Below are 11,971 nucleotides of genomic sequence, written 5' to 3' on the forward strand. Positions count from 1 at the left end.
ATATTGCGATTACGTAATGCTCCCGTGATACCCCATAGAGATTGAGAATCATGGACGCTCGAGTCTCCGGCCGGAAACTAAGGTCTGATGACGTAACGTAATTCCATGTGTCGAAATAATCATTTTTAACGCGAAAATTAACGTAAATTAGCTTAAATAATTAATTTTGTTGTTGTTTTTTAACGTTGATAAGTAAATTAACTCATTTTTGCCAGGCGAATGAAAGCAGCGAGCCAATCAAAACCCGGAAAAGAAAGTAGCTCGGGGAATCCTCGCTCGTGATTGGTCGTGAAGTTGCCACACAGCCCCAGCCGACGAGACTCTTTTATGAATGGGGGAGTCGTCCATTCAGTGTCGTTTACGCTCCTTGCGTAGCAGACGGTCCCCGAAGGCGCTCCTCCGTTGTTTTGATCCTGGCGCCCCACCAAGCCGACGAGTCTGTCCTTGATTAATAAGTGTGAAATAGGAAGCTAGATTTAAAAAATGAATATGGATAACAGGAGCGGAGGGATCCTGGGATTAGTCAGACCATCCTACGGCGCTTCAGACCCCGGGATGAATGTTCCACGTGAGTAATTAATTTATTTTTTTTTCATGTTGACAATTACGTGTGCGTAGTTTCCCCCCCCCTGCGATGAAGCCTTACCGTAGTTTTCCTCTTATTTATATTTCTTCCTAGTTGAGGCGTATTTGATAATACTGTTAGGCAAAATATGACGCCAATTACAATCGCCTCATAATTCTAAGTCGGTGTTTTGTGCTTCTCCCACCCTGAGGCTATAGCCGAATTTCCCTAGTTACCGGACCTCAGGGGGGGCGAACCTTAGACACAGGGTGGGGCGAGAGCAAGATACGGGCTAATTGTACAATTTAAAATCATCTTAAATATATAAAAGAAGATATAGACCAAGAAGCTGTAAATTGCAAACTACGTGATTCTTATCACGTGTAGGTAAGGTGTAGGTATTCACGTGTAGGTAAGGTGTAGGCCTGTAGGGTAATCAGTTCTCTAGACCTGTCATAAAACATGATGAAAAAAAAGTCGTAAGGCCAATTAAAGCATTGTATCGTAACCTTCATCTTTACAAACCTAACTCGTGTATTAGGTAGCAGGTGTTACCTAACGTAGACACGTCCTAACCATGCGTGACTAGGAGCCTCGCCTTCTATATAGGCCACATCCTCAACCTTGAACTCATTGTCCTATTGTGTCCTAGCTCTTATCGAACAGACAGACACTGACGAACGCCCGTCTCATGGACGTTTAGCAAGTGGCTTACACTACCAAAACAATATTCCAGGGTAATTCTAAGCCGGCTGTCTGCGGCGAGCTAGACTATGGCAGTTGACGTTTTTCTATGTTATTTTACTTGCTTTACAATAATTTACAGTAATATTTTGTCGGCCGGCTGTAACTAAACCGTAATTGACCTTTGAAGACTACACGACTTGAATTACCTAACGCGGGGTAGGTCTAAGACGGCATTCCGCGGCGAGCCCACCACCCCCCTCCATAGCTAATATGGCAAAATTGTAGCCAGAAAACAGCCCTACGGTACGTGAGGTTGGTATCTGTAGGGGTGTTTACTGGTTACAATTTTGCCTTATTAGCTATGGAGAGGGGTGGGGGGGCTTGCTGCGGAATGCCGGCTTAGATCTACACTGTTGGTAGTGTAGCCTTCAAAAGTCAATTACCGTTTAGTTACAGCCGGCCGACAAAATATTACTTTAAATTCTTGTAAAGCAAGTAAAATAACGTAGGAAAACGTCAATTACCTTAGTCTAGCTCACCGCGGACAGCCGGCTTAGAATCACCTATTCCAGAAGTGAGAGAACACTTTGATAAAAGCCAATATTACATTGTGATGTAATTCTTCACAGTTTTATAAGTAGGTTCATTTAAACCTGAAAGTGGGGTAATGCTGTCGGGTCTTGGCCGTTTCGGCCGTAAGTCATTTAGGCTGTAACACCCAAACTGGCAAACGGCCAAAATGGGTATATGTATTACTTTTATCCCTGAGGGGTAGTACTAAATACGGCGTTACTGGGAGCTTCCTCCATGTCTTACCTCCATGTCTTACAGCCTAAACTTCATAGGGCCCAAAGTTGTGATGGCCTAACAGGTTCACGGCCTAATCGTCCCAAAATTTTTCCATCAGTGTCCCTTGTGCGGTGCACTGTAGGCATTACTCTAGGTTCATTGCAGCATACCTTCAGTCCCTAGCTGCAATCTTTCTTTTCTTTAACTGTACCTCCTTTCATATTCTCTCTCCATCTTGCTTTCCACCCTCTCGTAACAATTGATTCGTAGTGCTGCTGTGAGGTTTTCCTCCTGTTACACCTTTCAAACCTTTTACTGCCAATTTCCGTTTCAGCGCTGGATGACCTCATAGGTCCCAGTGCTTGGCCTTTGGCCTAAATTTTATATTCAATTCAGTTCAGTTAATTGGTTTAGACTAGCCCCTTGCATACTGTGTTAAAAAAAGTAAGTTTTAAATGGCCATCATTCAACAGTTTGCAATTTTTGAGGAAAAGTGTAGTATTATCTACATGAATACTAATGTAGGCTACAGTTTATAAACCTTGATATTCAAATTGTTTAGGTGTAGCATACTGGAATTGTCAGCTAATCTTAGCAATTGCTCAAGGTATTCTTAAATTTTTTGCTGTATAGGCTAGTCCTACTTAATCTTTACTTAGTAGCAGAATAGCCTGTTATGTATTATGGGCCTGTATTTAGATATCAAAATATTGGCCATTGCTACTTGGATGTCAGGATACTGTCTTCGTATTTGGCACTTGGGTAACTTAGGACCCCTAGCCTACCAAGGTAAAGAGGAAACGTAAGAATGGACAATATATAGAATGATTTGTGCCATTTAAGACAGGGGAGCAGTGCCTGTGCAGAGTTAAATATACCTTAGTTTAACCAGACCACTGAGCTGATTAACAGCTCTCCTAGGGCTGGCCCGAAGGATTTAGACTTATTTTACGTGGCTAAGAACCAGTTGGTTACCTAGCAACGGGACCTACAGCTTATTGTGGAATCTGAACCATATTGAATTTCTGTCACCAAAAATAAATTCCTCTAATTCTTCATTGGCCGGCCGGAGACTGGAAAGCGGTCCCAGCAGAGTGCTAGCCGAGAACTATACCGAACTGTTCAATGAATTATATACCTGTGCAGGGTGTATATCATATTAAGTTATTTGATGATGCCAAAATTTACCTTCCTCTTCTGATCAAATTGAGGTGGTTGTGATATTTTTGGAATAAATTTATAAAGTCGTAACTTGGCTTTGAGAATTTTGTTGAATATATTGGCACGATGAAAGTTGTAACAAAACTGTATATTCCCTAGATGGGATTGCCCTTTAGGCATGGAGTTAACTGTAAGGAAAATTATAATTGAAAGTGGTTAAACCAGGAGGGTAAAAGTTCTAAAAATTTGCCTTTTATTTTTTGTAGGCTACATGCAATGAAGTTCTTTGTGGTACTGTAATTTATTCTCATTTTGCTTTGTATAAATCGTTGGAATGGGCTGTGATGAATATGGCTATCATTTTTTAGTTTGAAGGTATCCAAGGGTTCAACTTTTTAGGGATTCATGTGATATAGCATCTTTAAATGGAATCACAGGCCACAGCCTGTCATTCATATCCATAGAAATTTCTCATTGTCTGTTTTTTTGTAAAATACATTAGGCTGGCCCACATGACCCAGTCCCTAAGTTGAGAAAAAGCAGATTATCGCCAGCACACCAGCAGCTTAAACAGTCTGTGTACAGTAAATTAATTTTAACCAGATGGGCACATATTGACAAAAATTCCTTCAGGGAAATGTCAGTCAACATTTGTGAGGTTAAATTTGTTGCAATATAAGTGCTGTTGGGTTAATCCTGGGAATGAATAATTTTTGACTGCTGGTACTAAATGACAATAAGTTTGATGCCAAGTAATCTTAGTCTTAATAGTAGGTATTTAGTAGAGTACTGTTTGCAGTTTTTGATGTTACCCAGTTGCAGTTAAATGCTTTTTAGATTATAGGGGGTACAGTTTGGTTCGTTACAGACTGTTTAAAAAAGGTTACTTCAACTTACTGTGTATGTTAATTTTGAAGATTACATACTACCTTGTTAGTAAATATGACCTTTCAAACCATTTTACTGTCAATTTCCATTTCAGTGCTGAATGACATCATGGGTCCCAGTGCTTGGCCTTTGGCCTAAATTTTATATTCTATTCTATTCAGTTCCTTTTACTAAAGTTGCATTACTTCATTACAGTAACATCCAGTCCTGGAATGTCACAACTCTCTCCATACCTCAACTTTGATCCTGCGTATCTACAAACTAGTCAACCAGAGTTTATATCCTTAGAGGGAGCGTCACAGAAACGAGGAAGATTTGAACTAGCATTTTCACAAATAGGAGGTAAAGTATGGTTGATCTGTTTACTATGCAGCTATGTTTTTTGTCAGATATAAAATTTGTTGATTAATCTGGTGGCTAGCAGTTTTCAGATTAGCCTCTTGACAAGATACCTAAATGGTCAAGGTGTTGTGGTCACAGAACATGACAGCTAAGTTTTGTATCACTTTGCACATATATTGATATGCATTAAAGCATCTTTGAACCATTTTCTTGATCAATTAGTCCTTGGTATCTAAATTGAGATCGCTTGAAGCTGATCTGTGAAGTTCAAACATCTTAGAGGAAAAATGTATGATGAGTTACTTGTATGCTGTAAGTTTACTTTGCTCCATGATGTGTTCTGGAGATTCATTGTGGATGGTAAAAAAAAGTGTTGCCACACTTATAATGCTGTTGCAAGCCGATTCAATTTATTTTGTAACAGGAAAAGGGAACTGCTTGTATCAATAACTGCTTGCAGCTTTACTATAATATAATTTGGGAGTGTAAGTACTGTTGGAAGACATTGAAAACACGAGTTTCCTGCGATGCATGGTGACCCCACCAGCAGCTCATTAAAAATTGTCCTAAAGTTTCTACCTACTAGATGCTACAAGGAACACTGTTAATTGAATGCTCTGATAATAAAGATTAAATACTGGGCAGTGTTGACCCTCTTGGTACAGCAGATTTTGCCTACTGGTACCCTTCAAATGATTAGTGCTTATAAACTCAGAACACAAGTAGAGATGATGATATGGATGTAGGTATTGAAATTGAACTTTGAGGAGAATTACAAGTTAAGAAATCATCCAGTGATACAAACTTGATTCCATTGTTGAGTAAGGTTGACTCTTGGTTCAGGTAGTTTACTTTAAATGATTAAAACCTGGAGTGCACAGTGTATCAATCACAAGGAAATAAAAAATTGTAAACACTGAATATTTAATGTTTTCTTTAGGAATGAACACTACTTTGTTTTGTTGGCAGCATCCGAAGGTACAAGGGTTAACCCAATTCTGGGAAGAGTGCTTGAAAGGCAGCTGTGATACTTGGATGGTTATTAGATACCAGATGTAAGAGTGTCAAATTGTTTAGGCTTTGTTGTCTGATATAAAAACTTTCCATGCATAGTAAGATGTGATGAGTATTGCATCAGATAAAGAATTGAGTTTTTGTGAGGTATGGCCTCGTGCCCCGTGTATATACCATTAACTGATCTGTAATAGTTTTTTCCATTTTATTTTGAATTTGAGAGAAGTACTTTTACAACGTAACTTAGTAGCATAATACTATTTTTCCCTTTCTGTTTTTGGAGTAAGTTAGGTTAGGTTCATCTTACATAAAGACTAAATTTTATGAATACCTGATGGGAATTTTTAGGCTATGATAGTCTAGGGGGTATAACTTCATAAATCCCAATTTAATTAAGTGCCCGTAATGAGCATGGAATTCAATGTAATCTTTTATAGATTGTAAGCAGCAGTCATAGCTGAGTAGCGCTGTGTAGGAGCTGAGTTTGTGCTGACTTCGTCTTGTTGCTTTGCATGCCAAAGGATGGGATAGTTTAGGGGATTTGTTTACTCAAGAGATTAGGGAAACCTTGTTAATAATGTTCATATATCAGATTTTACTGGATAGAGGGTTTGAAAATTGAGTTTTCTCCATTCCTGTTGTAACTCATCAGGTCTAGGTCTTTGTCTGTGCCTTTTAATCTTGGTAATCTGGGCATTCATACTGGTTCTCATCCTGCTGCTCCCATATGTACATATCACACTACTCATTTTTGAAGATTAAATATTTTTGATGATTGTTTATGCCCAAACTAGTACAATAATAGTTTTAGCTTTAGGTATCACATGTCTTCAAGATATTTGGAAAGTAGACGCTGCAAAGTAAAGTTAGAAATCTAGCAAGCACTTATTGCTGGAGTTTTCACTGCACAAATATATTGGGCTGTGTTGATGACAAAAATTGTAATTTGCCTAGTTTTCCTTGGAAAATTTTACTCAGGTAGAGTGAAGTTTTAATTTTTCTTCCTCTCCAGGTATGTGTTTAATTGGAGCTAGTTTAGGTGGCACTCAAGGATTATATAGAGGTATTCAAGAAACTGCAGCTGCTGGACACACTGGGAAGATTAGACGTACACAGTAAGTCAAAATCCTTTTCCTGTTATGTTTTTTTGGCTTGGGACGTGGCTGCTTTTTGTTATAACATTCTGTAGTACTGCTTTAAATCTTGTAACAGTGTACACTACTTTGCCATTAAACAGGGGATAGTGCTGTTTTCGTTGTTTATTCTTGACTTGATATGTCCAGGCATTGAATAATCATTTCATCTTGCGTTCGTTGTTCAGTCATTTAACAATCACTTCTCTTGTGTTGGGTCGTTGATATTCACTTATATATGGAAAGTGGATTCGGATCATGTCCTTCCATAAGATAACTTTAGGGGAATTAAGTATGCTAGTACTATATATAATTTTTATCAGGATATAAATTGTATACAACATGCACAGCTTTATTTTAATCTTTTTGTGCCTTGATGGCGTTGTATTTGCAGATTTTGATAGCTTTTTCCTTTCCTGGTTGGTCTGTACTTATTTTTTGCATCTGGAAAGATTTTGGGCTTCTAAAAAAAGGAGTAATGAGCTGGTGTGTAACCAGTACAGTACTATGTTTAGCCTGTTCACTGCATTCTTCCCATGGAGTATATTTGGCCCAAAGCTTGCCATTGAAAGATTCATTTACACTGTTAGCTACTTTTTGGATGCCTTTTTAACAGTTCATCTAAGGAAATTTCTTCAGATATTTAAAAAATTGTAATTTGTTTTTCTGAGAGGTGGAAGTGTCAATTTCACCCCCTTGTAACTCCTGGTTGTTAACATTTTGATAACAGGCCAGTATCAAACTTTGAAGCATGGAAAATCACATATATTTGTTCTCCAATTTGTGTGTTTTTTTTTTTTTTTATTTCGCACCAAGTCTGTCTCTCTCTCTTGTTCCTGTTTTGAAGGAGGAAAAGTCCCGTTAAACTTTCCTTGATAAAGTTTCTTCACCTCCCTCACTCTTTTTATGTTGTATCACAGTTTCTCCATCTTCTTTCTTACTTTTCAAGAGACGGGTGGAAGAACAGTGGTTGAAGGAAGACAACTTGCCATCGGAGCGACAGCCAATGAGCCACATTTGGCCAGTTGATATTGTTTCAGAGGTGTGCACTTCGTTGCTGTGTCATAGCTTCAAGAGCTACTTCATCACCACTGGCTTTCAACATTGGATGTGCAGAAGTCGAGCTCTCTCCTTCGTCTTTTGCTGTAGGCCACAACCATGTCTTCCCTGGACGTACGTCTCCATCTGTGCATCTGCCATCAGTGCTGTTCCCACCCAGATCGTCGTCTTTACCTTCCTTCCGGTCCTTTGGGACACGGACGACCGTATCTTCAGTGCCAGAGTAGTTCTTAGCGTACTTGGACTTCTCATCCCTGCATTTTACCTTTGAGAACAGTTCCTGGTTGCTGTTTTGATCGGTGCCAGCGCAGTTTCTGTATGTCTAAGCTGAAAATAAGGAATGAAGAATTTGCAGCTGTGCAATGTTGCATAACCATGTTTTTGCTCCACATTGTACGAGGAGGAAGGAGAGGCCCCGGTAGACAGATGTAGCCGTGCCCTTGCTGCAGCGTTACACGACTGTGACTTTTTTGGTATTGCTGCAGTTTACTGAATGTCCTTAGCCAAAGATTCGCTCTCCAAAGATGAAGATGCACGGTCATGCAGATGTTGCACTACCGTGTCCTTTCTACAATTGCTGCACAACTGAGATACAGCTCTGTGTGTTTTTGCTGTTTTCTTCCCTCCCATGTCTATGGACATAGTCTTGGAGATTTCTTCTACTTGCCAAAATGAGTCAAGCATATGGATGTTTCTTCATTCCTTCACATTTACGCTCGGTAATGTTACCTCGGCAGGGCACAACTGGGGCTGCGTCCCCATCCACGTTCACATGGAGGTTTAGAGAAGAACGAGACTGCTCATCTGAGAGTTTCTTCCCTTGTTCATGTGAAGGTTTCGTAGTGGATAGATGGGTCTTCAGAGAAAGTTTCCCCACACAACAATTGTGTGGATGGTTAGCTGACATTCGTGGGACTTCTGTAACAGCCTGCCCCCCCCCACGTTCACGAGGTTGTGATCAAGATCAACACCACCTCCGTGGCACTGCAGGCAGCACCTCCACTCTGCCTTTCAAGAAGAGTCCCCTGGTGAATGAGAATGCCCTTCCAAGAGCGGTTCTACCTCTGTGGTTGGGTGAGTGGCATCAATGGTGTTTCCTTGAACGTCATTGGTGGGACTTAGTGAACGTCTGGCACTCAGCACCCACCCATGTTCTTGACCACAAGTTTGTTCCGGCTTGTTGAAGTTTTCCCTGCGGGAAAGTTAGTTATTCTGTATGATTACGTTGTGGAAATTGTACAGTCCGGTTCCCAATTTCTACACCCCTCCCCCTCTTAGAGAAAGTAATGGGTAATTAGAAATTAGTCATAGAACTTTTCATCCCATACCCATTTCAGCAGGCTCTGTTCAAGACAGATCCCAGCCCGAGAAGAACCCTAAAAGAGTTCAGAGGTCTGGTTAAACAAATCATTTATAACTAACTGTTCAAGACAGAAAAGACACGCTCCGTTTTTGCAACCATCAAGGAGTCTGACTTGATTTCTTTGTTGGGTTTGAAGAGCTAGTATTTCCAAATACTTAACCGTCAACCTACTTACCCGTTAACCCTTCTGCAAGCTCCTCTGCTTCATTTCCCAGGAGACTTCATAACCTCTTCAGAGCAGACGACACCATGCCTATCTCTGTTGTAAGCTTCTGACCTCTCTCCAAGTTTTTCATTTAACTCTCTACCTTGGCTTAGACTAGGGCATGTTCATTAAGGGTATGTCTCCTGATGTTTAAGCATCTTTAGGACAGGACAGACTTCTCGGATTTCGTCGCAGCCTGAGAGTTGCGTGTTTGAGAGAAGTCTCTCTCACCCAAGCAAGAATAGAGTTTTGTACCATAAACTAGCATAAGGAAACATTGAGGCAAGCTTGCAAATAAAGGTACAAAGACACTCGACTCTTGATATAATTATCAATATGAATACAGATTCACAAAAAATTTTTTTAATTTGATTGCTTCAAGTCAACTAAATTGTAAACGAGGAATACTGTCATAAGAAAATGTCATTTTTATCAAAAACTAATTTTAAATGTCTGTTTTTCCATTTTTCAAAGCACCCTTATAAAATAAATGGTCCCAAGTTCAATGATTGTTTTTCAGATTGACTGGAACCTGAATTTTTTTATTTTTTTATTTGTATCTAGTTCTCAAAGCTAAGAGTAGCATGTCGCTGATTTTCTTTCAGGTTAACAGGATTTTGTGCAATTGTAGTGCAGTTAATTTACTGTTGGCATGGCATACTATCTGAAATTTTACATCTGCTATAGAACTTGAAGCACATTGTACTACAGTAGTATGAAGTTTTTAGTTATGAAACAAATATTTCATACTTGTTTGTTGTTTTACTGTCTAATTTTCATTATACAGTACAATGTGTTTTCTCAATGTATTTACAGTTGGAGATATGGTATTTTATTTTATAATGACTTACTTTTACATGTAACCAGCCATTATTTAGTAATATGAAAATTTCAGATGCTATGGTGGTTTTAAAATTTAATACTGCCAAGTGTTTGATAATTTTGTAGTGTTTAACAGTTTCATGGCTGGTTTGTCGGTATGTTACTAGACAGTAATGCCTTAGACTTAAATTAGTGTCCAGGCTCTGGTGAAAAAGTTATCTAGGTTGAGTCACCCTTTAAAAAATGACACCCACCCTAGAAACTTACTTGCAACCCCATAATGTTGCTGAGGGCTAATACTCTACTTGCACAATAAGTTGTTGGATAGTTGAATATTCTGATGTTTTTAAAATATAAAATTTATGGATAATTTTACAGAATGCGAATAAGAGAATATTTTTAATTACATTATTACTGTACATTTCATTACTATGTGTTGTTTTTAATATATATAAACTTTTTTTTTGTCATTTGGCACATTTGATTTTTTTAATGTTTTTTTTAATACTTGTTGCGGACCGAAATAGATGCATAAACGTATAGAAGTATCTCTTAATTTTTAGAAAAGAATGTCATTAACACCAGAAAGCCTAGTGCCAAAACAACTTGGTGGTAGATATTACTGAGTAAACTTTTCGTATGTTGCATTTTCCAATTTCTTGCTGGTTTGCCAGCATGTTCTTATAAAACCTAAGAAAATCAATTTTTTGCTCGTTACAGATTAATTAATTACATAATGAAACGGGGCTCTGCATCTGCTAATATGCTGGGAGTTGTTGCCTTCATGTATTCTGGATTAGGATGCTTGCTTTACTATGCCCGTGGAAGTCACGAAGACGAGCTCAACACAATTGGCGCCGGGACGCTGACGGGCCTGCTCTACAAGTCAACGGCTGGTCTAAGGAAATGTGCCGTTGGTGGTGTGATTGGCCTTGCATTGTCTGCTGCCTTTGTGGCATTTTCTTCAAGAGACAAATTGAAGGAGCAGTATGGGGCTAGATATAATTACTAGTACTGTATGTTGGAACAGTGGTAAATTTAGTTTCGGAAATTTTCCTTTCATATGGAACCAACGAAGTGGCAAGCATTAGGACTTCTAACTTTCAATGTTTAGGAAACAATTTAAAAATGTAACTACTGTTTTGTTTATATCGATATATAGTGTAAGTTATTGGCGGTTTAGATGTTTATCGTATTTTTAAAGTTACTTTACAACATATTCCTAGTAAAAGATTAAATGTTTTGAATTGTTAGAGGAAATGTGGAGCGATATATCTTAAGGCTTGAAAAACTTTAAATCTACCTAGCTAGTTCATTCTTTCTGAGATACATCTGAGATACAGTATTTATTCCCCATTTTCAAGATGTTACAAATGCTATTATTTTGCAGAATGGTTGTCGGTGAAATCCTAAAGGGCAACAAGTTTTATCCTCGTTTGCAGTGCACTACACGTCTAGACGTAGTTGCTCTTTATGGATAAGTTAACGGTGCTTTTATAGATTTCCCAATAGCTATTCTTGTTGAAAAATTCCATTGTTTTATTTGAGAGGGAAGGGAAGAGCTTTCTATTCCCATTTTTATTTTTCAAGGACAGTATCCCAAATAAAAAAAAGATTAGTTGTACAAACATGAATTAATAAAAGTATATTTTATTAAGTTGACGTACATATGTTGTAAATATCGTAGCCAGGATTTTTTATAAATGGATAAAGTAAAAAAAATAGTAAATTGCTTGAGATTTTGATTTTAACCTTTTGCATAATTTCAGAAGTGCATTTTGATGGTTGTGTTTATGAAATGAGACTGGGTTGGGGGGAAGGTTTTTTAGCAGTGGATTTTAACTATTAAAAAGTTTTGTTGAATAAACGTAAAGGGCTTTTCTATCAAATTATAAGGGTTGCGTATTTAATTCAGTGCTGTAGGGGTACCCTCATAATGCACT

The 11,971-nt window shown here is 38.4% G+C and overlaps 1 protein-coding gene across 2 annotated transcripts; it reads left to right on the forward strand.

The window, feature by feature from the left end:
* The first annotated feature begins 350 nt into the window (after window positions 1–350).
* Tim23 (translocase of inner mitochondrial membrane 23) lies at window positions 351–11,760 on the forward strand. 2 transcript variants are annotated; one of them, XR_010850469.1, is made up of 5 exons: window positions 351–568; window positions 4,286–4,432; window positions 6,459–6,561; window positions 10,749–11,191; window positions 11,419–11,760. XR_010850469.1 is itself a non-coding variant. In XM_067088595.1 (4 exons), exons 1-4 carry the CDS (start codon window positions 484–486, stop codon window positions 11,038–11,040), a joined length of 627 nt encoding a protein of 208 aa, XP_066944696.1. In that variant the 5' UTR covers window positions 351–483; the 3' UTR covers window positions 11,041–11,760. The 2 variants fall into 2 exon arrangements, 1 of the variants encoding a protein (XP_066944696.1); XM_067088595.1 differs by having other exon boundaries at window positions 10,749–11,760.
* Window positions 11,761–11,971: the final 211 nt, after the last annotated feature.

Source organism: Macrobrachium rosenbergii, chromosome 45, assembly GCF_040412425.1.
Source record: "Macrobrachium rosenbergii isolate ZJJX-2024 chromosome 45, ASM4041242v1, whole genome shotgun sequence".
In the NCBI taxonomy this organism is placed as follows: Eukaryota; Metazoa; Arthropoda; class Malacostraca; order Decapoda; family Palaemonidae; genus Macrobrachium; species Macrobrachium rosenbergii.

Excerpts from the sequence above, each read along its gene's own strand:
- Tim23 (XM_067088595.1), top strand. The coding sequence starts at position 484 with ATGAATATGGATAACAGGAGCGGAGGGATCCTGGGATTAGTCAGACCA. Across the intron at positions 569-4,285 it reads CCCCGGGATGAATGTTCCAC|TAACATCCAGTCCTGGAATG; the intron begins GTGAGTAATTAA and ends ACTTCATTACAG. Across the intron at positions 6,562-10,748 it reads GGGAAGATTAGACGTACACA|ATTAATTAATTACATAATGA; the intron begins GTAAGTCAAAAT and ends TGCTCGTTACAG.